A 25,978-nucleotide genomic window follows, 5' to 3' on the forward strand; every position below is an offset into this window, starting at 1 on the left:
AACTTCAGACGAGGCTTGTTTTGCACAGACTGTGGGTTTCTTTCTCTCGGGCTTCATTAGAAGCACCCAGACAGAGGAACAATTTCTCATTTCATCATTAAAATGATCCAAGTATCAGAAATATGCTAAAACCTCAGCATTTCACAATAAGATATAGGTTCAGTTGGGTTTATTTATACCCTACTTCCCATTAATGTGGTTTATTTAATCTAAAAATCTCCAGCTTCCTCCCACCATCAAAAGACAAGCTTGTTAAGTTAATTGGTGATTATAAGTTGACCTTAGGTGTGAGTGTGAATGGTTGTTTGTCTCTGTGTTAGCCCTGAGATAAGACTGGAGACCTGTCCAGGATGTACCCCGGCTCTTGCCTGATATCAGCTGAGATTGGATCCAGCAACCCCTGCGACCCTAGTGAGGATAAGCGGTAGCAGAAGATGAGATTATGTTTTTTGGTTGTGTCTTTTTTTGCTGAAGTAGCTCGATATACAGTTTTATACACCATCCTACAGTGGAGAATGCATGATGTCCAGTTCTTGTTGTCCAATCTGCCTTTCAGACCCAAGTGCAGACATCTTTTATTTAATTTTTTTTTTTTTTCAAATTCTGTAAAACATACTTTTGTGGAGAAGAACTAGAGTTTTTTTTTCTCCCTCTCTCTCTCCCCTGAACAACAAAATTAAAGCAATCGTGTTTTACTTAAAGTCTTGTATTCACATGCGTAACTGCCAGTGGCAGCACATCAAACGTTAACACTGATCAATGCTCACCTTTCTCCTAACAAAATAATATTGCACTTAACATCCTCTCACACAAGCCGCCATTATTCTCACACTTAATATATAGATATATACTGACGTCCTTGCCTCTTGCATTCACACAGGTGTAGTTTATCCTCATACAGAAACATCAGTAAGAAAGTCGTCTTAAAAAAACACGGGGGGGCTAGAAATTACACTAGTTCTCAAAAGGAAGTATTCTATACTATTCTTGTACAAATCTCAGGTATTTTTCAAGTGCTATACAGCAAGAAAGAAATAGTGTTTACTCTCGAAATAAAACGCCATTCGGCTACTGCTCGTCCTCGTTTTCCTGGCCTGAACCTTCAGAGCGATCGCCCTCTAGTCGATCTGAGGGAAAGAAGAGGTTGGGGTTAAAGAGGCAAATGGAAACGTTTTCTGCGAACAGGGGGAGATCGAGTGTGGACGGCGTGCTGTTAAAGTGCATGATGCGTTTACCTGATCTGATGTGATTGAGGGAGGCCAACATTCGGAGCATGAAAGAGGCTGGGACTGTGATTGTGTTTCTCGTTTCCTCGAGCATCAACTCATTCCGAGTTATTACCTGACGGGGAAAGAGAGGGAGGAGGGGGGTGAAGGCAAGAGGGGAGTGAGAGCTGGTCAGACACAGGAGACTGATTTCACCACGATGCACAACAGAGCAGCACAGGAAATCACTCCTGTCAGACACTAATCAGTTGGTTAGATAAATTCCTTCTTGTGCAATAAGCCAAATTTATACTGATATTGTGCAATAATTGTGCAATCTTCTTGTCATATACTACTACATATTTCTTTATATATTTATTGGACTCTGGACTGTGTGCAATAATTTCCTGCAGTGCAATACCCCATATTCAACTCATGTTCACTTACACTTGTACATATTTTAAATGTGTATATATATATATATATATATATATATATATATATATATATATATATGTAGAAGCTGCTGCTGTAACGAAAAGTAATTTCCCCCCCTGGGATCAATAAAGTGATTCTGATTCTGATTCTGAATTTGAAGGCTGAGACACTGATCAACCAGACAGAGCGTGAAAATAATTGACCTTTGTGAGAGTTTTTTTCTTTCAACACTTCTTTGTTTTCTTGAGAAGATGAGACGACTGGTAACAGTTTGATGTCAATTTATCTTAAAATACAGACTAAATACCGACTATTTATTTACATATAAGTACTGCCAGAGGAGAGAGATTTAAGGATCGTACAAACCTGCGCAATATCTGACAATCAATATCTGTTTGCAATTCAATACCTTTTGTATATATGCCAATATATTACTACATTGTTTTATTCTAGTCTACTTTTCTTTTTATCTTATTTATCTTTTACACAGTCCACTCTTTATCCTTGTTACTTTCCTGCCCTGCAATTTCCCCACTGTGAGACAAATAAAGGTTTTTCTATTCTACTCTATTTGTGGTGAGACAGAAAGGGATTTAGGAGACCACACAGGAAAAAGAGTTTGGGCCAACGACCAGTGGGAGTGACCGATACAGCTGACTAACATCTGAGGCAAACATGGAGTTCACCAAATATTTACAACAAGGAAACAACTTTGGTTTCCACCTTCAAAGTGACTGGGAGCGTCGAGTGGATGCAGACAGAGCAGCGGTGGTGGCGGTGACGACGTATTTTATTTTCAAATAGAGAGTGGTGACAGCTTCACCCGTATTTTGGCAATGTTCTTACAGGGCTTTAAACATGAATGAAGTCTTTTCCATTTTTGTTCTGAATTTAATTACTAAATGTTTGTTTTTCGCTAATGGTTGTGGTCGTGTTCAATGCTGAATCGAAACTGCTTCCACTCTACCTCATCAGCAAGAACTCTGTTGAACGACGGCGATTCTTCCAGTGGCGACCAAATCTTAATATCGTAGTCAATCCCTGAAGAGGCCAGGACTGAAACAGACCAGGAAATGAGCACAACGTTAACACACACAGGGTACATGGGAACGTCACAACTTCGCCGTGAGGACCTGTGACGGGACTCACTGGGGTCGTAGGGGTGCGGCTGCAGGCAGTTGACGACGTGGTTGTCGGCCTCGAGCAGCATGAGGTGCTCGGCCGTGTGTCTGTCCCAGATGAAGATGTGTCCGCAGTCCGAGCCGCTCATCACGAAGTTGTTGCCCCAGAAACACGACTCCTTTATCTGGATGCAGAATAAGGTAACAGTCAAAGGATCCTTTTAGATCCTTTTAGAGTGAGATGAGAACAGCTACATCACGATAAAGACCGTAAACAGGCCACAGTGTAGCCTGCATGGATTCTGTTACATGCTAGAGATTGCAGATATCTGTGTTGCGTAGATACGCACTGGTATCTATGCAAGTGCGTTGTCCAATACATATAGATATATTTTTTTTCCCCGGCTAGACTTACAGACAGACGCATCCACAGGCAGCCCTGTGCTGCTGGAGACGCCGTGGACCCGTGCAGCCCATACATCGCTTGTACTGTACCTCTTTTATCTGTTCATTTTGTATGCATAAGAGCATTAATTATTCTTTCAGTTCAATAAATGTTTATGTTGTTGGTTAAATTGAGAGATTTGTTATCATTGTATCATTTTTATCATGTAAATTAAGGTGGAGAAGTATCAGCTCCCAGTATCAGTAGCACATATCGGCCATTGGTCAAAGCTGATATAAAAAGAAATCGTCATTGGCCCTAAAAATCCATATCAGCTGATCTCTGCTACATGCCTCTGTACAAGCATCAAAACCAGGCAACATCTCCAGGAAGTCGCTGATAAACAGTTACTACAAACAACTTTACCGTAAAATCAAAAATTGACGTCTTTATTCGTTTATGTACATATTCCCCCCGTCTCCAGCCTTCATGCTAAACTTCCTAGCTCCCGTTACAAACTGCAACACGCGGACGAGATCGAAATTCTCATCTAACTAACGAGTGGCACTTGACTGCTGCCGGTTACCATTGTCCTGGAGTTGCGGTGGCCCTTGTAGACCATTTTGACCGAAGGCCTCCTGATGTTCTGGGTCTCGCTCTCCTCCATCTCCCTTCGCTCTTTCCTCCTTCGAAATAGCTCCTGGATGCGAGCTGCAGCTGAGCGTCTGTGGGGAAAAACAAAAGAAAAAACAATGCATTTATAAAAATAAATAAATAAAAAAAACAAAAAGCAGATAAGGACAGACAAACACATGCTGCCACTGTTACATTTAAAACCCCATGCTCTAAAAAAGATGCCAGATTTTCAATCAGTACCAAGCTTTTTTAAGCAAACTCCAAGGTAGAAAGCAGCCACTTTTGAAGGAGAGCAATTGCTCGATCCATCGTAACTGACTCTGTTTAACATGTGACTTTAATCAGTCACATACCCACTGTAGTATCAGTATATAGAGATGTTTTCTAGCCACCCCAGGAAATAAAACCTGTAAATTTGTATCGATTCGGCTCCTTTCCATCAGGGTCTCATGCACACGTCTTTTTCATTTGCCATCTCCTTACTGTAAAAACGTATAAAAAAAAAAAATAATAAAAAATGCAGCTGTGATGCTTCTATTCACACCGTCCGTGGAGTCAGCACTCACATGCACGGCACTCTGCAGTCAGCTGTGTGTGTATTATTAGTTTTGTGGTGAGAGAAATGACCAAACCAAGCCAAAAAGCGTTATCTGAGCACTCGTCACATCACGTGGTGCTCTCCAGTATAAAGGCTTTCCAGCATGTCACACTCCTGACAGGTCGGTTTTGCAGCGCAAACACGTTACCTTATCATCCTATCTCCTACTGCAGATCCTCTGGAATTAAATCTACATTTGTAGTAAAACAGTCAATGACAAAGCAGCACACAAACGTCTCAAATCAGAACACCCATCCTTTAAAAGTTGAATTTAAGAGATAATAACCTTCATTCAAACACGTAAGGATGGGTTCTTACTTGTAGTGTTCAAATAGAAACAAGGCCATCACCATACCTCTGTCCCTGTCCTCTGAACCTTGTTGACGGGATGAGGATGGGATCGTCGTCGCTGTCGTCGGAGTCCTGGTTCCCCCGTGCGGGCTGACTCTGGCCCTCCTCTCCCTCCTCCCCGGTGGGCTCCGCTCTCCTGCAGCCCCCCGACGTGTCCTCGGTGCCCTCAGGCTGACTCTTCTTATGCAGCGAGGACGCCACGCCGCCGCCGCCGCCTCCTCCTCCTCCAGAGGAGCCCGACGCTTGGCCCTGAGCGCCCGAGCAGGAAGCGTCACACGGAGGCTCCGTGGAGGCGGCCGGTGAACCCTGCTGCCCCGAGGACTCGGAGGGAGCTGGGGGGTAGGAGGGCGGGGGGAGAACGCACGTCAACACACGTACGACTGGAAGGTCACATATCGTATCCAAGCGCCTCACTTGTTTACTGTACCAGGCAAATGGCTACAAGTTAAAGAGACGACTCACGCTGCTCCGACGTCGAGCTCTCAGTCGACAGACTCTCTCTGCTCGGGACCACGGCCTCGGAGGTTTTGGGTCCTCCGCTGCCCATCGAGGTGGAGGTGCTGCTGCTCCTGTAGAGGAATGAAAGCGGGTTAGTGTCATTTCCTCCTGTTTCAGGTTTGAACAAGTGAAACTTAAGGATCTTTTTAAGACCATTACGGGTTAAATTTAAACGCCACACAAACTACAAAAAAAATAAGGGAAATCAGAGACCCCAGAATTACTTTCAAGTCTGAGAGTGGAGTTAAAGCAACGTCCAAAAATTTACCAGTTCAAGATACAGCGTAAAAATCAGGTTTTCAAACATCACAGGGAGGAAGAAGGAGGTTGATGTAGGGTTATCTTCGATTTCCACTCAATTATTTACTTATTATTCATCTCTGTCGGCACTGAATATGTGTTTATGTATGTATATATGTACAGTGCATATATATATTTACATAGAGAAAACAGGAAGAAACTATAATTTGTTCAAACCCGATATAAACGTACGTCATCATGAGTGATCAGAGACAGAAATGGAGATCTGATCACTTGCATGACAATTAAAGTTGGTCTAGGACGCTCGTGACTAGATTCTTTAGTAGTGTAATGACACAATGTGTCCTAATCACATTGATGGACGACCTACTCAGCTGATGTCCTATTGCATAAGCAGCGTTTTGCCTCATTTATGTGGATTAAAAAAAAAAAAAAACACCCACTATTAGGATTGATTGCCAGAAGAGACAAGCACCGTGCTGTCTGTTCATTAGTATATTAGAATATTTTGTCTTTGTGACTATCCAAATAATAAATGAATAAAAACAAGAATCTGCAAATGAAATGACTGAATGTGAGTATAAATGAAAACAAATCGCAGCAATGACGTAACATTTGGTGGGTTTGAGTCGTAATCTGAGCTTTGCGATGGTTTCTGTCTGTGTCTGTGCAGGTGTGAAAACATGTAGCTAGTTAGTTATGATGAAGATTTAAAGCCGTATAGTTTAAAATGACCATATAAAAACGATCCATTTAGGCGTCTTCAGTTCAGACGGACTTCAAGACATCACTCACCACTCATCTGTGAAGTCCAGCTTGATGGTGCTGGTGGTGGTTCCCTCTGAGCTGTAGTGCAAGCTGAGGACTGGCTCTGCTGCACTGGGGCGACTGCTGGAGGCGGAGGCGGAGGGAGGGTGGCTACTGCTGGCTGGTGCAGAAACAGATTCATCAGGTGGTGAACCTGTAGCTTCTGCAGCTCCTGAGCACGAGAGACGAAGACACACGGGCAAACCAAAGCAAAGAAGGGCTCATTAGTGCTGCTGAAACGTGAATAACAATAAAAAAAGATCAACGATTCTTCCTGTCGTCTACCACATGTGCTTTGTTGTTCAGAAGCACACTGGAATTATGCAACCTTCTGTTGCATCCATTCCCTCTGATCAACAACATGTAACAGAAATGGTGACATGCAGCAGACGTCGGCTGAGCGGACGGAGGACACGCCGACAGAGACCGTCAACAGCCACAGACACAGACACAGACACGGACGAGACAAAAGAAGCCAAAGCCCCTGAACGATCTTTACAAAACTCAGCCACTCGTTAGAGTCGAGGAGAAGAGACTCGGCTACATGTGCTTCAAACATGCGTCCTTGCTTTATTAGTGAAGAAACAGATTAGTGACACAAATATTATATTGAATGTTATTTTTTAGTGCTAGAAAATTACGACCTTTCAACGTCAACAATGTGTTTTCTTTATAGCATCCGTTGTGAACAGAACGTAGTACTCAAGTAAAAGTACTTTAAAGGTACTGACAGGTGCAGCGTTTACTACAGGCCACACGTTTGGAAGCAAGATCAAATTTGCACATAAAAGATCGCAGGTAGACTTGATTATAAGTAACTTATTATTTATAAATTTTTTTTAAATGTATTTTTACTATAATTATCAGGTATTTGAGCTTTTCCTGCTTTGTCTTTAACAACATCATGGCATATATGAGGCATTTGTTCCACAAGGGACATTTGTGTGCAGACTCTTAAAAGCCAAAGAATTAAAGTGAATAACGATGATTTGTTTTTTTGTTTGTTTTTGCATTAAAGTTGTGATTCTTGCAAATCTTCTCGACCCTAAAGCTAAGCCCTTCTTTTCCTTTGCCGACATTTATTCAGAAATGTTGTGGTAACGACAATGTACACCTAAAGATAAACAAAAGAAAATGGTTCATATCGATATAAGCAAAGTGTGATCGTGCAGTAAATACATCCCAAAATACATATAACTCATGCTGGTTTTTTGAGGAAGGCATTTCAAACAGAAACTTGAAGTTGCATCCAAACTTTTGTGCTGCGGCGTGTTAGCTAATTTAAGGGTGAACAATCAGAGGACGTGGAGTCGTTGTTAGGTTAAAGCCACAATAACTAGAAATTATTGAACAGAAATATCTGATACGTGATAAGGCACAACATTGTGTCCACATATTGTGTAGGTCTCCCTCCAAATCAGGTGTGACTCATCAGAGAATGGACGTGGGCCTTCTGAGTGTGTCCCACGGTGTCCAGCTACAGGAGTTGTTCCTAAAACTGTTTTTGTGTTTGTGTCAAGCTGCATCCTACTGGGGACGACTGCTACCATCAAGGAGTGTCATTGTATTGTATCGTTGTGTTGCCACAAGATGGTAAATGTTATTCACTTGTCCTGTCAGCGGTTTTAATGTTGTGGCTGATCGGTGTATTTTTATGCATTATATAGTTTGTCCACCAGAGGGCACTGACACGTTTCTATTAAACCTCTAAAACATCCTGAATTTTGATCACAAGTCTGTTAAATGTCACTTTTATGGGAACATAATTCAATAGCAGCTCATATTATTATTTAAACTTTTTGATGGTTTATTTTTCTAATTAACTAAGTCTTTAACTAAAGCAACAGACAAACTAACGTAAATATTCAGGCTGTGTGTATTTTTGATGAACGTTAACGTCGCTGATCCGATATTAGACATCATGATTGCATTACGTCATATATCCAGCAGAGGATATATAAGGAGCAGTAACTCGGGTCAGACAGACGAGCTTATTAGACACACATCTGGACGATTAATGCCAGACATTTAAGCGTTGGACACGGAGAAAGCATGAAAAACAGTAGCGGATGACAAGTGTTAAAAGGTTTATGACGGAGCATGAAGAAGACAAAGCAAGTAGCAGGGTTGTGGGGGGGGGTCGTATATGAGGGAGGGGGGCGAGGGGGGGAGGGGGGGAGGACGCACCCTGCTGTTCGTCAAGAGTCATGGATCCCAGCTGTTTGTTTACCACAGACGAGGGAGAATCTGGAACACAAATGAGACCGACTAAACATCGAACACTGAGGGGCTCACACAGTCAAAGCCACACGAGGGTTAAAAACTCTGAAGTCATGTTAGATTGTAAATCCGAGGCCGAGCAGGAGGAGCTTTAAAATAAATCAGCCAAAGGGAGGAAAAAAAAGGAAGCTTCGTCTAAGAACAGGTGGCAGGTCAGTTCACACACACCGTGCAGCTTTTTCGGCTTCTTTAAATGCAGGATGAGTGTCAGAGATTAGTCGGTGCGAAGGGGAACAAGAAACATGAGGTTCACACATGCTTACGGCAGATGTTTTATTCCTGCTGTGTTAGAAAAAAACAAAACAAGTATGAATTCTAAGTCGCTCTATCAGAAAAACCACAATAAAAAAAAGCATATTTGGGGAATTTGGGCTTTTATAGGGAACATCTGTGAGTCCTGCCAGGCTGCAATTTATGTGACTAACTCTTAACATTTGATCGGGGGTCACTGGAAACCACTAACTGTGAGACAACATCCTCTAAATCAGGGGTCATTACAGACCCTAGTCCTGAGGCTTTGAGATGAGAGCCACGCACCAGTGTAGAGAGATAAAAAGAAAACTTAGCCCGAAAACCATCGCAGACACATTTCCGCTCCCATGTAACATCCAACCTCACGTCTTTAGTCACAGTCGATAATATTTAGGTCACATCCAGCAGCTCACGAGTTTGAACTGACTGACAGGAAGCAGACAGAGACATGTTAAACCCAATAAAACCAGTTTAATAACCCACCTACGACCTCCCGTGAGGACTTTAAAGTCTGAGCACAGCTCTCCCTGGTTCGCTGAATGCACGGAAGGAGCTATAAATATTCAGGGAACTAACAAACAAACAAACATCTTGAAAATTTATTATTAGCTCCTTTATTAGCTTCATCCTAAAAGATTTATCTGATGAGAAAATGTACTTGTGTGCCCCCACCGGAAGACATAAAAAAAAAAAAACATCACTGAAGTGTTCTCTTTTATTAAACCCTTTCCTGAATCCACATTTACGCAGTCACATGACAAAAAGCCTTCGGTTTAGGTCTGGGTGGTAAACCAGTTCATACAGAATACGGTATTTTGTTATATTATGATATGAACTTTTAAATATGCGAATGTATTTGACACTGTTTCAGACCATTTTCAGTGTAGCGCTTATAAACACTGAGGCTGGATGTATCGATCTAAATAGTATCAAGACCAGTATCGGTATCGGATCAATACTAGCGTGATGAGATCGATACTTTTGTTGTAGTTTCTCTTCTATACGTTCAGCAAATTAGTGCAGCTTCTCTCTAAGTCTGTAGCGCAACAGGAGCTTCTCCACCTCCACCTGAGGTAAAAGGATGGACAGAGTTTGTCATTTCCCTCTCTGAGCAATTTTCTATTTATTATTACATTGTTGCTTTTGTTTACTCATTTTTGCTCAACTGACTACTGTTGACTTTATTTTCCATTGTTGTTGTGTTGTTACATTCTTATTTTATTTATGTTACTTTTTCTTTTTTGCACTGACTTTTCTTCTAGTGTGTGAAATAAAAAGTTACATGTTATTTTACAAGTTATTGTAATTAGTTAAGAAAAAAAATGTTTTATTTGCCTAAATATTTATCCCGTATTTTATCATAATCATATAACTAAAGGGAATATGACGACGTTGTTCACAGATCACAGCATGAAAACTTTTTTTTAGCTTTTTATAAATGAGAAAAAAAATGTTGCGCGCAGACTACAACTATTACGGTAACCGCTGCTGTTCACATTACAGACACAACAGTTTAAATATGTTTAAATATGAATAAATATGTAAAAATAAATGAAACCGTAATTGAGCCTGTTTCTTGATTTCATCTTGATAACATTTAATCTCCACGCTGTAAATGTCTTCATGATTTCATCTCAGAACGTGTTGTGAACACGTAATTATGCATTAAAAAAATAAATAAATAAAAATACCGTGATTTACGTTTTTGGTCACACCGCCCAGCCCTACTTCAGTTTAACCGACACCCTGGATCAAGTCTGTAATCTTACACAGCCCATGTCCAGAGAGGTCAGACGTAAAAAAAAAAAAAAAAAAAGCAGGAAAGCAGCGAATCCAACACGTTACGGTGAAGAGTTAAAGGCGGCTGGTCAGTCGGTGAACATGGGCGAACAACCGAGGACGCCGAGGCAGAGCTTCACAGCAGCTGGTGCCACTCCAGCGGGAGAGAAAAACTCAAGCAACAATTGACAGATGGCGTGAGAGCATTAGTGAGTGGGGGGGGGGGCTGAGCAAACAGTGGAGAGGCGACACGGTGGAGGTGTAACAAGGTGCATTACTGGGAGAGGAGGGATGGAAAGTGGGTCGCTATGTTGTTAGTGCTCGGGTCTAGCAAAGCTTTGTGAAGCCTAACTGCCTCTACAAATATGTCTGCCTGGGTTACATAGAGGGGGACGGGGTAAGATGGCAGGGGGAGAAGGGTGGGAGAGGGGGGAGACCCCGTGTGGAGGGGTTGGGAAGCTCGGAGGGTAACCTGTACGGGGCTGCGTCTCAGAGGCAGCAGAGGCTCTTTGTGACGGGCTCTCAGAGGTGGCTGCAGAAGAAGAGGAGGAGGAAGAAGTAGAGGAGGAGGAGGAGGAGGAAGTAGAGGAGGAGGAGGAGGAGGAGGAGGAGGAAGCGGGGCCCGCTCGCTGACCCTGTCCGGGGGGGTCGGCCAGCCGGAGCAACCTCTGCAAACGCCTACACACTAAACTTATGGGCAGCCGATGAGGACCGTACTCTGACAAAGAGGAGGCAGAGGGAGAGAGGGGAGAGTGAACGCAACGATTAGAAGACTGAGGAGGATGTGAGCAGGAGGTTCGGGAGAAGACAGAGAGAGGCAAAAAACAAACAAAGAAAAACAAAAAAAAAAAAGGACAACAGGATGCTTTAAGGAAAAGAGAGTGAAGTGAGGCTGCTGCTTGAGTGGAGTGGCTCCAACAAACACACACACACTCACATACACAGACATACGCTCACATACCTCACACACACACACACACAAAGGAGGAGGAGGAGGAGGAGGAGGCCTGCTGCTGCCACGGGCTCTTACCTGAGAGTGCCCGTTCGGACGTGGGCGTGGCCGGCGTCCCCGTCGCGTCGGGCTGACTCCTCTGCTCCGAGTCGGGTGAGGAGGTGGCGGGGGAGGAGGAGGACGGGGCCGAGCTCTCCACCGACGAGGAGCTGGAAGGAGGAGGTGCTGTGACCGTTGACCCTGAGGAGGAAGAGGAGGAAGCGGATTTAGGCACGGCCGCCGCGGCCGCCGCGGGGCTGGCGGGTACCTCCGGGGAGTCCGTCCCCGCGGGCCTCTCGGGGGCGCTGGACTCTGGAGCCGAGTCTCCCGCCGCCGCCGCCGCCGCCGGGGGGGCGGCCGGAGCGGTCACAGCCCCCTCTGGACGGACGGCCGTCCCTGGATACAAGAAAGTGAACAGTTAGTTTGCAGACAGTCGGTGTGGGACACTGCTTTGTGTTTGGTGTTTGTAGGCAGCTCTTTAACACCACAGATGTCACTTTCTTTTTTAGAGAACTTACTAAAATGGTGAAAATTTATTTTGTGTGATATCATGAAGCCTTGCCCCCATAAAAACAAGGAAAATGTACTTTTTACACATTTTAACTTGCATACTGGTCACATTTGACACATTTGACACAACACAAGGGTTAAACATATTTATAATTTCACTGTTGGTCCAGTTTTAAGGACATTCATCGGTCTGGTTTATATAAAATCAGATGTTAAATATTTGATGGAAGCAGGAGAACCATTCGAGGTTATGCCTCATTAATAAATATTTTATTCGATCACAGGAGTGCAGGTGATCATTTGCTTTTCTCTCGTTTTTGGAGAATCATTAAGAACTTATTGTCTCTGCTGCTGCTTCACTAAAGCTTATAACTAATATGGGATTTAATACAATTTCCAATACCTGGTTAACGATATGATTTTCTCCCAATTTTTTTTAACAGAATAACACTGAAAAAAAAATTAATTTAATTAAAAAAGATTTTATGTAATGAATGCATTTTCTTTTTAGCTTTTAGCTTTTTTAGCTTTTAGAAAATATTTTTCTATATAAAAACTACAAATTATATTTTCTCTTTAACAAATTAAAGAGAATCCCCTTTTATTTCTCTGAGGTAATGTAAACTGTGCAATACAATGCCTATGACCTCCTATTAAGATTATATTTTATCTTAACAGCAAAAAATAATTTACAAAACGAAATCCCACATCAAATTAACTAAATGAATATTACAAATGAACAAAATCTCCTCAAATACACAAACTAAGGCACGTGTTCCTAGTTTGGGATTTACATGTTTTTGTATCAAAACCGGATGTCGCCCTCTGCTGTTTAAAAAGTGCATCGCGGTTCATTTTTCATCTCGGCTGATTTGAATCGTCACACGTTTGTGTTGCTTTTTAACTGTCCCGCGATGCTTCGTTACACCCTGAGCACGAACTAATAAATGTTTTCTATAACTGAAGTTTTCTCCTTAAAGTGTCGTTTGGGTAAAATTAAAATAATTCCACCACAAATTTCATAGAGTTGTTTTCTACAGATTACAAGTTTAACTAAAGCTAAGAGGCAGAAACTTATGTATGTTTGTATTTTTGTACAAAAAAAAATGACTCTGGTAATTTTTTGTACTCAAAATATTTTCCATTTTTGCATCAAGTACTAACAGAATTAAAAAAAAAGTAGTAGGACATTTTATTTTCACGAAAGAACTGAGATTTTTTGAGGTTTCTGTAAAAACTGATGTTCAAATCTTGATTTATTTTATAGATTTCATTTAATAAATCAAACTAATGTGACACAAAAAAGGGAATGTAAAAGAACTTTAAGAGACTGAACCAGGCTCTGTGTTGTTGACTAACTAAAGGGGTTTTACAGCCTGTTTGATGAGCAGAGTTTTTCAGGCGAGCTGCCGTCTCTCACCTCGAGGTCGCGTCTGAGGTCGTGTTCCTCTGCTGCCCTGAGCTTCGCTGGCCTCCTCGAACCACCGGGACAACATGTCCGACATTCTCTGCATCAGGGACACGTTTGGACTCTGCTCCCCTACAACAACAACAACGACGACGACGACGAAAACATCTTTAACTCCTCAGGCTGATTATTTGATGAATCATATTTATATAAACATGAATGAGCTCCGCGAACAGTGGGGCCTTTGATTCTAGGTGATGAATGTGAGTGAGTAGCTTGCAGAGTTTCTGGTCTACATTGTCGCTGCCGGCTCTGGCTTATGTCGACGAGCCGCACCAAAAAAAAGTTTTTATTCATCACGAGGGGGGGGAAAAATAAAAATAATAATCCGCGAGCTCGGGACAAGAATAAATTCTAAACATTCGGAGCCTTAGGAGATTTCCTCAGAGGGCCGGATCTGTAACGCGAGCCGTCTGGGGCACATGCTCAAACCTCACCGTCTCTCTCCCTCTCGCTCTCAGGACGAGCCCGGGGTCCAGTGTCGGACCAGTCACCTCTCAGACGGAGGCGCTTCACCGGAGGCTGCCTCAGCTGTGGAAACACACACACATACGGGGAAAGATTAGCAGTTTGTCAGTCAAAGCATGGCCAAAAATAGCCCCGCTGCCAAAGCAAAACACTGCTAGTCTCTGTCAGTGTCCTCTTTAAAGTGCCCCCCCCCCCCCTCCTCCCCTCCTCCCCGCACACCCTTCTCCTGGCTGCACAACGGAGGTTGCCCCCACTTTCCAGTCCCCTGGCTCTGTCTCTGCAGCGCAACAGGCCGAGAGCCAGAAATAGAAAAATGGGGTCTTAGTGGAGGGACGGTGGGACGCTTTCCTGAGGAAATGTCACCAGGTCAAGACAGGTGGTTTTAAAAAAAAAAAAAAAAGGAGCAGAGGCTGAAAGAGATTTTATCAGGGAGAAAAAAAGGCAGCGAACAAATGGGGTCACAGGTAAGAGGAACCGGAGAGCAGAGAGGGGTAATGAGCCTTTCCTTCCCCTCCCTCCCTCCCTCCCTTGCCCCCTCCACCTCTGCCTGAACTATTTTGGTGGTTTGAGGAACGCTGCCTGCGTCGGTCGCTGTATTTGGAAAGGAATGTGTGTGGTGGTTGCATCTCGGCACAGCTGAACCCGAGGCTCCGAAAACACTGGCACAATGATCCAGCACATTCAGAAAACACGTGAGGGACCGGGACGAACTGTAAACACAGGTTGTCCCGACGCGTCTGATTTCTGAAGTGGCTTCGCAGGCCGACGTTAAACACAAAAATCTAAGCAAACGGGAGATCAGTCAGTCAGTTCGCCGTGATGCTTCGCCTCTCCTCCGCCCCGCGTCTCGGGTTTTCAGGGTCATTTGTTTCCCCCGCTGCACTGCATCAGCCGCATTTAGCCGCGATGCCTGCGGCGCTCAGGAGCAGCAGAGAGCAGCCGCGGCGTCGTCGTCGTCGTCTGCGCGGCGGTTTACAACAAACAACCAGCCACAGGGACGCCTCTCCTTAGCCGCTTATTTATGATACACATATAAGTAGCGGCAGCTGGACACGGGCATCAGTCACAGCTCCTCAAGGTGAAGCTGTCTGCAACATACCCATCACATTTATCAGACACACACCGATGAAGCTACTTTGAGCTGACGTTATGTTCCTGTGATAATAACAACCAATCAGAACGATCTCCTGAAGATTCGGCGGTGGAAAAACCGCAGGCGCTCGCCCCGAGCCTCACACGCGCCTACATTACCCAGAATGCAACTCCTCGGGCCATCCACTCGAGCCAGAGGTTGGAGGCAGCTGCGTAGCCTCGAGCGGGCTTTATTTTTCCATTTTCAAACTTGAAGCCTTTGGACTCGAGCGACAACACAAAAGGCTTTTAATGGCTGTGTTTACGTGTTGTGACTGCGAAGAAAAGCCGCGAGCGTCAGCGAAGCTCCTCTTTTAGGAAGAGATGCGCTCATGGGCAGAATGACGCATCGTCCGAAAGCTATTTCTGTGAACGTATGACCATGGGAATCTTATTTTAGGACAGACTTGATAAACGGGGAAACCGGTCTTTTGGTGGATACTAAAGAAAAATGCATCACTGCATTACTACTGGACTACTCTGTGCACGCACACTTTAAATAATCTAGCAACAAATATTGCACTAGATTAGTAAGATTAGGTAGCTACTGATTTTATATGTATTTTATTTATCATCTCTCATTTAGTGTAAATTATGTTATAGTTCTAATCTTTGTGAATCTGGGTGATGGTCATAAAAATAGACTCATTAAAATCTCAAATTCCATAACAGCAGGAAGAAGAAAAGCTAAAAATCGAACTGTCCTCATCAGGTTATATCTATATGTGGTTTTACAGGACATCAGTCTCCCTCCGGCCTCACCTCCTCCCTCCTCTCCTCCGACGGGCCCTTGAGCTCTCGGGCCTGGTCGTCTTTGGGGTCGAACAGGTAGATGTAGTCGGAGGAGTAGCTGACCAGCACCTCCTGACCGTCCTCGCTGTAGCAGAGGGACGTCACTCTGCACGACTTGTTGGTCAGGTGGGCGGGGACGAACCGAACGCACATGCCCGTCGTCCCCCGTCCCATGTAGTTCCCTAAAATTAAAAAAAAATTAAAAAAGAGAGAGACTTCACATTCACCGACCATTCAGCTGAGGAGACTTGATGTGTAGTTTCTGTAAGTAGGATGCTCTATAAATACAGCTAATGACGTCGCAGATGTCACAAGGATTTACGAGTCACAGGTTAACGCCAAAATATTAATGAAAGTGTCTAACAATAGACGGCTCCCACAGGAGACCGGTAACAGAACAGAACCCCCCCCACCCACCCAAAGAGGAAAACCTGCCAGGTCCGCTTCATTACCTCCATCTGCCTGGACGACTTAAGGAAGGTAAGGTGAAGAAGCAAAGCGGAGTGGATTGTAGCTCACCTGTCGCTCTGGTGCCCAACATGCGTCTGTCGTAGATTCGCACCGAGCTGTCGGAGCAGCCGACGGCCAGGTAGTACGGCACCAGGGGGGAGATCGATATGGAGGTCGCTGCTCTCCGACAGTTTATGAGGATGTCCTGAACACACAAAAACAAAAAAAAAAAGAAATTATTTCTGATTAGTATCAGCAGAAGCTACAAAAAACAAACAAACATGAAATGCACCAGGGGTTAAATTTATCTAATAAAAGAGTCGTGTAATAAATAATAAATCCTGCATTCGTGGCATTATGTTCAGTTGTGTTGAAAGTGTTTTAGAGGCCGTTACATCATGTTGCATCATCTTGATGGAGGCTTCCAACATTTGGCCACGTTAATTTCACCGGGGAACGATTAAACAAACTATTTGACTGCAGCGAAGTTAAACAGCATCACTCTACAGCCTCCAAACTCATCAACCTGCAGCCTGAAATCTGCTGCATTTGATTTTAACTGGGCGTACCTAATGAAGTGGCAGGCTGGAGGGGACCAGATCGCGCTGCAACTGCATAACTAGATCCGACGGCGGACGGAGTTACCACCGTAACTCCGCCGGGGTTGACACCGTCTGGCAAAACCATTCGGGCGGTTTTTTAAGGTCACGGGTTCCGATCTGGAGCATGAAACGCGAGAAGACGCAACCCAATCGGGGAGGGGGAGCACGCGTTCATCACGTGAAGCGGCCTGGCCCCGAGCCAAGAAAACTATTTTCTGAAATCACCGCAGAGATACAGAGGCTCGTTTGCGACCAGAGGCGCCAAACTGACACCGAGTTCTCGTCGACTGCAATTAAAAATATTCCATTTAGGAGCAACGGAAAAGAGGGAGCGTCACCGTACATCTTTGCAGTCTTCTTTAGTGCAGCTGGTTTTCATGCGGAGGTCGAACCATCGCACCGTGCCGTCCTCCCCGCACGACAGGAACGTGTAGGGGTCGTTGGGTACGGTCATAATCTGGCAAAACACACGTCAGAGGACAGAGGAGTCAGACAAAGACAAAGACACGTCGTTTCCACGCGACGCGTTGTGCTGGAGCTGTGCGTCACCTCGTAAGCCGTTCCGTAATGGCAGGTGAACTGACACTGTCTGTTGTGCTCGGGACTCTTCTCGGTGTTGGTGTAGTAGATGATGCCGTCTCCGGAGCAGGAGATGATTTCCTGATCGTTGGTGTGGGGCATGAACTTCGCGCTGAAGATGTTTGCCCGGTGACCTGAACGTATGGACTTCTTGACCTGGAGGAGCAAAAACCAACGGCCGTGAGAAGCTGCCTGGAAAAAAAAAAGACCTCAACAGCAACAACACCAGGACACAACATGTTCATTTTTTAGATAAATTAAGGAGGATTTTGTAAACTTTCCACATGTGTGCATAGATTAAAGTGCACCGTACCGGACTAGATGAATAAATGAATGAGCTACAAGTAGAAAGGTGTCGTCTTCTCTTCTTTGGTTGTTGCTCCATGAATTATTCCAGATGCATTTATATTTAAATGCTCATTCGATATAACTTACCTTTTTGTTGTACGGGTTTGTGATAACCAAGAAGGTATCGTCTGAGCCCGACAGGATATATTCGCCAGTGTCGTTCCAGGATATAGTGTTGACCTGAGGAGACACAGACACAGAGTTTATTTAGTAATAATAATAATAATAAATGATGATAAATCAGTTCACTGGAAGGAAATTAATGGACACATACGAAACGAGCCACGATTCCAGCTTCTCAAACGTGACAATTTGTTAATTTTATGTCATCAGACACATTGAAAACTCAGAGGCGTCTTTTATGGACTAAACCAGAAGTTTTAAGACAAAATTTATCCAATTTTCTTGTCTTGGTAGAGTGGAATAAAACAAGAATATATATATATATATAAAAAATATCAAATTTAGAGAATATACAAATATATATAGGAAAATGAAAATATAATAATATAATATAATTTTAATTATTGTAAAAGATTATAAAATTTAGACAGTGAGGTAGTTTGTGTAAGATAAGGCGGTGCAAAAAATAATGATGTACACACACTATCCAGTTACAAGTTGTTTAAAAAAATTATACATTAATAATAAAAATATTCTATTTGACAGAATAAAGTTTGTCTTAAGCCCTAAAAATGTAGCACTTTTATAAACGAGCAGCAGAGGAGCAGACGTCAGTTCATTGACACTCGATACGTGGATCAATATTTCATCAACAGTTTCACCATCAACAGTTTCTTCATCTCAGACTGTAGCTCAATCAGGGGGTTTTAACGCCGGGCAACGCAGAGCCCAATCTAACATGTGTGACAGTCCATCCATCACCACCTGAACTCCAGTCAGATAAAAAACATCTGAACGGATGCTGGAGCGTCGATGGACCGATGTCTTTCTCGTCTTTCAGCGCCTAGAACCATCCGACACCCAGAGACGCTCCGGCCGCGCATTTACTGGGACGGGACCCATTTACAGGCATTTGTGGAAGAGTTTCTGTTCATCTGCTGTTTATACGGTTTCTAAAAATACGAGTGTTTACAGAAAATTCCAAAAAGTCAGGATGGTTCATTTGAAGAAACCACATGGAAAAGTATTGGCTCTGCGACTAATGAGTGATTTCACAATAAACATATGAGAAAACGTCTGGTTTGTCTCAATAACAGACAAAAATCAGACTGAATTCCAACATGTAATAACTTCAGTGTATTGATCTGTGTTTGTTTTCTCTTTTTTTTTTGTCTTTTATTGTCATGATTTTCTTCTGCTCAAGTAATAAATCTGTGCTGGTGTCCCGTCATCCCAAATCTGAAAAAGAATAGTGTCACTGAATGTAAAAAATAAAATAAAGCAAAGTCTCCCTAAACTAGTACTAATGCCTTTATCTCTGAGAATATTGATTAACCTGATCGTTCGTTACATCCGTTAGAGGTCTTAGTGAAAGCACCTCCAGAGGACAAGCAGCTACAGAAAATGAATGAAATGAATAATTAATTAATTAGTAAAAATTAAAAAAAAAATGAATAAACACTGATTAGTCTGAGTAATTTATCAAATGTATATACAGGATACTTCTGTCGTGAAGGGACACATCCAAATTAATAATACTTTATATTTTAGTTATTGTATTCTCAGTATTCTCATAAAGTTTGATAGACGCATTCCTGGTTATTGTATTTTTATTTATTTTTTATAAGTCTGAATTATCTTTATTTTTTTTAATTACTTTTACCATTTTAGTCTGGTTATTTTATTTAATTTTTTTAAGTCTGACTTTTTTTTTTTTTAATTATTTTTACCAGTTTAGTCTGGTTATTTTATTTTATTTTCATTTATTTATTTAATATTTTATCTTTTAACAAATTTTAACTTGTTTTTATTATTTTTTACCTTTTTCAGAATACATTTTAATTGAATTTTATTTATTGCAGTTATAATTCATGCAGTTATTTTTATGTCTCTAGTGTTTCCTCAACTTGAAGGTGGTGAAAGGTGGGGCAGCGTTTCCTCAGTGTTTTTTTTTTTTTTTTAAATTTTCTGTGTGTGTTTTGTTTTCATGTAAAGCACCTCGTGCGGCATCCTTTGTATGAAAAGTGCTCTATAAATAAAGTTTGATTGAGTTTGATCGAGGTGTCGCGGGGTCTCCTGGGCCCCCAGCCGCATGCTGTGGTTCGTTGTGGTGTTTTTTGGACGCGCTGACGTCCGGGGCCCGATAGTGTGACAGGACGTGTGACTGTTATGTCAGCTTCAGGTTTCTCAGAGGCATTAACCACCTGACCTGCAGTCAAAGATCTGTCGCAGGCTGCACCGGCCGACCGAGGGGAAGGGAAAGCAACGTGATGTGCTGTTTTTTTTTTTTTTTTGCAGGAGGACAAAGAAGATATGAAGGCACTTACACAGCCATCGTGTACATTCAGCGTCGCTTCAAGTTTAAGCCTCTGGACGAACTCTCTTCTGCCTGTGAAAAGACAAACAGACACGATGTTAAGTCTGTCTGTTAACCCGTCCGTCCATCCACGCATGTATCGATCCGCGTATCCATCAGCAGTCGTCCATTTATCCGTCTCTTCGTCTCCGCTCTGGTTAAGTGCTCTGGGAGGTTTGGGATAAAATGTCACATAAAATATTGTTTTCTTGTATGATGTTGTGTATTATTCATCCAGCGGAAGCCTCCATCCACCAACAGAAAAACAGAGCTGCTGAAGTACTGAACTCGTGTTATGTGATATTAAAAGTTAATTTAGTTAAATTTGGTCTTCCAGGGTTTCAAAAGGACCTTTTACACTCCTAGTCTTGCCTTTCATCGTGTCTTCAGACGTCTGATCATCTGTTTGCAATCGTATCTTATGGTTTAAGACGCAGTTTAACGTCAAATATCGTTCATTCGACTGTTTGGTTTATTAATTGTGAGGCATTAAAACTGCAAAAGAGATGAGTATTTATCACGTGCAGGTAAACTCAACTTCACCGTCACTCATAACAAATCCCGAGCTCCTAATGTGACTGAGCGTGGCTCATGCAAGACGAACCTTATTTACATAAGGACACACCCCAGATGAATAACACGACGACGAGGAACAAGGAAAAGAAGACGAGAAAGACACAATCACTAACAACGAGGTGGAGGTTGTGATTAACAAAGAAACTGTAAATAATGCAGGTCGTTTTATTGATCTCAAAGGTAAAGAGGACGTGGTTTGGGCACATGTGATAAGAAATTAGGAGTCATAATATCATTGATAAAACACGGAGGGTAATGTGGAAAAATGTGAACACAGTCATACGGTTTACGATCAGATGTTTGCTCCTACGGGCGTTTGATAAAAGCTGCCTCAGGCTGCAGGTGAACACGCTCACTGTAAGTTATGGACGAGCTCTGAGGTCAGTCTGGGGAGGATTTCAAGTTCAGAGGTAGATCAAAAAATGAGAAAAACTGATTAATATTTAAAGCTCAGTAAATTCAAAAGAAAATGAGTTTCAGGTTTTTGGCAGAAACTGATCTTGTGTTGTAGTGACACACATATATATTGGTCTAAGCGTCTCGTGGACTTCAGCCGCGGAGGAAGGAGCCAAGGTTATGGTATAAGCCCGGTCTGGACCGCGGTTTGTCAGTCATGAACACAAATGAACAAGTATTTATGCTGCGCATGCAATACGACTGTGCTGCTTTTATTTTGAAAAGCCACGACGCATCATTCACATCATGGTTCTGTTAGAATCCGCCTTCGTTAATTGCTCAAAAAGGATGAAAAGACAGTTTCTTGCCATATGTTAAACAATTACTGAGATTTATTGAGATACAGAAAATAAATTCATGTAGCTACACGGTCACTAACTGGTTCACTGATGCTTTTCCAAAGAGGACAAAGTTTCCAACATTCCAGTGAGTTATATCATATATATAGCTACAGATCGACTGTGTTTTATTTTCCTCTTCGACCTACATCATGATTCATAAAATTAAAATGGAAATTTACAGAATATTCTTACACTTCCGATTACAAGTAGCAGCTTATCAAAATATATAATTTAATTAAATTTAATTAAATTTAATTAAATTAATTGCCCGGCTCTGGTATAAAGTGTGTTTTTATTGTATTTATATGACCTGGAAAAAAAAAAGTTAACTTTTTACACAAGTTAACTGTCAGTGGAGATTTAAAACTGCAGTTTGAACACTTAATAATAATTATAAGTTGGAAGTAATTATTTTAGTGGACATTTTTTCTGCTGTGTGAGTTAGTCAGAGACATTAGATTCAGGACGATGCTCTCATTTATTTAAGTTTTCTCATCTCTTTCATTTGATCATAAACAATAACAAAGAGCTGTGGGGAACTCTTCAAACCTTTCAGTATAAACACAGTTAATTATGTTGAGTTCTTAAATGCAAAAAACACTGAATACAATCAGTGACACCGGACAACGTTTGAATTCAGACCCTGCGTCCTCTGTGAGAAAAGTCCAAACTGGAGAGATCTCACACGTTGTCTGGTTTTCTGAAGCATCCAGTCAGGAATTGTGTTTCTGTTTTGTATCTCAGAGAGAAGTTGGGAAAGTCTGCAGCTGTCTAATCAAATGGAGGCTCCGACTTGCAACGGCAGGTTTTATTAGAGCTGCAAGACTTGGTGAGTCATTCATGCAACGGTTATTGTTCTGTTTCTCCGAAGGTACCTCCAGTCACGTCGGCTGTCACACGAAAACGTTGCCTCATTAATACGAGACCCAGAGGAACGTAGCTGTCATTATGTTGTGAGTGAGACAACAATGAGATGAAATTTGGAAATTAATGAGCACTTGGTTTATATAATAATAATCAATGAATAAATCTAAACACTAAAGGATCACAAAAATACAAAAAAAAACACACACAGAGATACAAAATGACTTATTAGTCCGTGAGGAGATTACATTTCGTCTCAAGTCTGGATCCGAGAAAGTGGGAGAAAACCTATGGCTGTATTAAGTTACTAAACGAGAACTGAATCGATATGCTTCCCAGTAACACGTGTTCATCTCTACAGTCATCAACAAATGTACTGATGATATAAGAGCTTTCAAAATGAAATGTAAGACTTCTAAATAATTTCTAATGTCATTTCCAGACCTGCAGTTGTACATAATTCCTAATATATTTACCATTTACTCACATTTCATGACATAATTGTAAGTTTAGGCATTAATTTAACTTTAGACAAATTGCAATTATCTCATTTAATCACCTGTTTCTTTTATTTTGAAAAAAAAAACTCAAATTAGAGCCTGTATCAGATTTTGCTGTATCTTAATGTAGTAATAAATGGCCTCAGCTCAGAATCTTACACATAGAAACTGGATTTTGATTTTATACCAACAAAACTCTGATATTCCAGGTGAATTCATGCATTTGTTTGTTTAACGTCTGGTTTAAACGCAGGGAAAGGGAAATCCCTTCGATACAGACCGATTTATTTTAACCTCGCTGGACGTTTCGACTGAACTCAGACCCCAACTTGTAGCCTCCCACCCTCCTTTAAAAGCTAAATATAACCCGCAGGAGCAGTGACCCACTCATCGCCGCATGCATCCCGTCCACATACACAATAACAGCTCCCTCTCCGTATATCTCAGTCATGCTAAATGCAGCACTGACTAAATCTCTGAGGCACCTGCACCTCCTCCTCTACGAGCTTATCAATCTTCATTCAGCCGCTGAGTGGTGCCGACTGTGAGACAGGACAAACCCATATCACAATATTATAAACCTCTGCATCTCATATCTGTGTCTTCTGTTTTTTTAGACGGAGAAACAGAAAAATTACTTTATCTACAATACGGCTCTGGTCCATTTCCAGCCTGTCCCTGCCTGCTAAAAGCAATTACAAGGAGAATCTGCACGGACTTTATAAATTAGATCTAACAGCTACTTTCACACATTGAAAGACAAAGCAGATTAATCTGTCTAGAAGCTTTCAAGTGCTTTACACCAGACGCGCAAAACAAGTATAAATAGGAGCTTAATTAATAAAGAGCGGAGTGCAAGTTCTGAACAAGCTGAATTTTTATTCATTACACAGAAAAGCTTTAAACCTTCGCGACCAACTGTTCTTTTTTTTTTAGATACGTGTGAATGAACGCTCTTATCTGAAGTGGTGGCGATAAATAACCAAGACGGTTCTTTCGTTTGTGACAATTTCCACATCCCCACAGGGCGGCAACGCATGTTTTAATGACTGGAAATTAAACAGTGTTTATGTTTTGCAGCAAACGGTCGAGGTCTGTTTAAAGTTTAGGGCCGAAGCAGACGCCTTATTTTGTTTAATGTGCCAATACGGTGTTCCTCTATTCTGAAAATAAATGTTTCCTAGCGAGTTGTGTAATATCAGGCCGTGCCCTCGCTTGTTTCTGCTGTTCTTGAATCTGTTTAGTGGTAAATTTTCTTAAAATGTTTTTGCTCTCTAACCCTGTAAAAAATTTGAAAATGAGGCCTTAGTTTTCAGCGACTGAGAACTATATAATTTCGTATTATAAACACTATTAATTTATTGGCTAAAGTGCAAATAATTACTAAATAAATACTAAATATCTGCTGTGATGAGTTTAACACACAAAGTTGCTGCTTCTGTTTGTGGATTACACCTATCTTTAATAGTTCGTGCCCTTTTTACTGCACCTAACTAATAATATTCCTCGACCACACGGCACAAAGAGCCACAACCTCAGTAAACGCAGCTAAATGTTGACCTCTTTACGAGGAAGTGGTCAAGCAATAACTTCAAAATGACTTGAATGTGTGGCTTTTTTTAGGAGGTTTCAGTTCATCATTTTATACCATATTTATAATTTCTGCTGCGTTGGCATCTTTGCTTTCACCGCAAATACACACTGACAATAAAAAAATAAACATTATTTTACATTCTATTCCAGGTAGTTTTTAAGAGTTTGTGTCCATTTTTTGCTTTTGCTTTAAGCCTGACACTGAAATGCACCTCCTTGTGCCCGGACTGATACTGAAAGCACTCTATGGTGCACTATAAATACATTAAACGGTTTGATTCATGCCTTGATCGCATTATTTCTGCCATATTATGCTCTACTTCAGCTTGTGTAGGCTGCGGGTGATTGATTTAACGCAGTATGCAATTGTTTTTTTTTTAATGCTGCAAAAATAACGTGACATATGGCTGAAAGATCACCTGCGTGGAAGGATTGAGCAAATACCTCATATATTTTTGAGAGACAGTTTCCTCTTTCACATAATAAACAGCTGTTTACACTGGTGTAGTAGCTGCGGCTCTTTGTTATTGTTATTATTACTGTGATCAAGGAAGAAGCCTAATGTCCTGAGATAGACACTCACTGCTACTTCCCCTGATTCAGCTGATTCAAGTCTGCACGCTGTTTACACTCGATGCACAGTGTTCAATATAAATGCATGTTTACTCTCATGTTAGCATTGAAGAGGCTCGTTTTGTTCTTACCCAAATAGTTGGTCCTGATGGCGTTCGGCTCGTTGTATCCAATTAAGCGTTTATTTACATCCCAGACCAGGTTTCCAGAGCAGGACATCGTGACCATATGTGTTTTTTAATTGACAATAACATTGAAACTTAAGCTAACCCTCCTCCTGGTGCTGTCGCCTTTTATCTACCCTCGCTCTCCGGGTTTTCCATCGGGATCAATCCCTATCTGTCGGGGCCTTAGCTGGCGGGGGAGACCGGAGATGCAGGCATCTCTGGAGGTGAAAGAGTCGGAGCTGTGAGGTATCCGCCGTCCCCCCGACTTCGCCCTGACTGCGTCTCTATGACTATCTCTGACTATCTGAGCCGCTAGTCTAGCCTGGTGGTTTATTTCGTCTAGCAGGCAGCGGTCAGCTGTGTCCAAACAACGCGATAACCTGCGCGTTTTGACAAAGAGGTTTGGTGCGCTCGTTTTGAGACCCATCGTGACGTCAACCATTGGATTCGTGAACCTCGAAAATGAAGCCCGAAGTGGG

The 25,978-nt window shown here is 42.2% G+C and overlaps 1 protein-coding gene across 5 annotated transcripts; it reads right to left on the reverse strand.

The window, feature by feature from the left end:
• Positions 1–690: 690 nt before the first annotated feature.
• On the reverse strand, positions 691–25,926 carry dcaf6 (ddb1 and cul4 associated factor 6). Of its 5 annotated transcripts, none has more exons than XM_047600991.1 (21): positions 25,464–25,926; positions 20,401–20,462; positions 18,038–18,130; positions 17,573–17,758; positions 17,367–17,480; positions 16,491–16,626; positions 15,942–16,153; positions 14,018–14,111; positions 13,533–13,652; positions 11,642–11,998; positions 11,084–11,329; positions 8,488–8,547; positions 6,289–6,472; positions 5,197–5,303; positions 4,739–5,066; positions 4,532–4,561; positions 3,736–3,874; positions 2,793–2,949; positions 2,611–2,699; positions 1,236–1,341; positions 691–1,127 (listed from the first exon to the last, which is right to left on the reverse strand). In XM_047600991.1, exons 1-21 carry the CDS (start codon positions 25,558–25,560, stop codon positions 1,069–1,071), a joined length of 2,976 nt encoding a protein of 991 aa, XP_047456947.1. In that variant the 5' UTR covers positions 25,561–25,926; the 3' UTR covers positions 691–1,068. The 5 variants fall into 5 exon arrangements, with proteins under 5 accessions (XP_047456947.1, XP_047456946.1, XP_047456949.1 ...); XM_047600990.1 differs by having other exon boundaries at positions 4,532–4,573; positions 25,464–25,924; XM_047600993.1 differs by lacking the exon at positions 4,532–4,561 and having other exon boundaries at positions 25,464–25,925.
• Positions 25,927–25,978: the final 52 nt, after the last annotated feature.

This window comes from Mugil cephalus, chromosome 12, assembly GCF_022458985.1.
Source record: "Mugil cephalus isolate CIBA_MC_2020 chromosome 12, CIBA_Mcephalus_1.1, whole genome shotgun sequence".
Classification (NCBI taxonomy): Eukaryota; Metazoa; Chordata; class Actinopteri; order Mugiliformes; family Mugilidae; genus Mugil; species Mugil cephalus.

Bases quoted from the DNA above. Each gene is read 5' to 3' on its own strand.
- dcaf6 (XM_047600990.1), bottom strand. From the start codon at position 25,560: ATGGTCACGATGTCCTGCTCTGGAAACCTGGTCTGGGATGTAAATAAA. The intron at 17,759-18,037 runs GTAAGTTATATC...TTGCTCCTCCAG, and splicing joins CAAACCCGTACAACAAAAAG to GTCAAGAAGTCCATACGTTC. The intron at 5,067-5,196 runs GTGAGTCGTCTC...CCTACCCCCCAG, and splicing joins GAGCTCGACGTCGGAGCAGC to CTCCCTCCGAGTCCTCGGGG.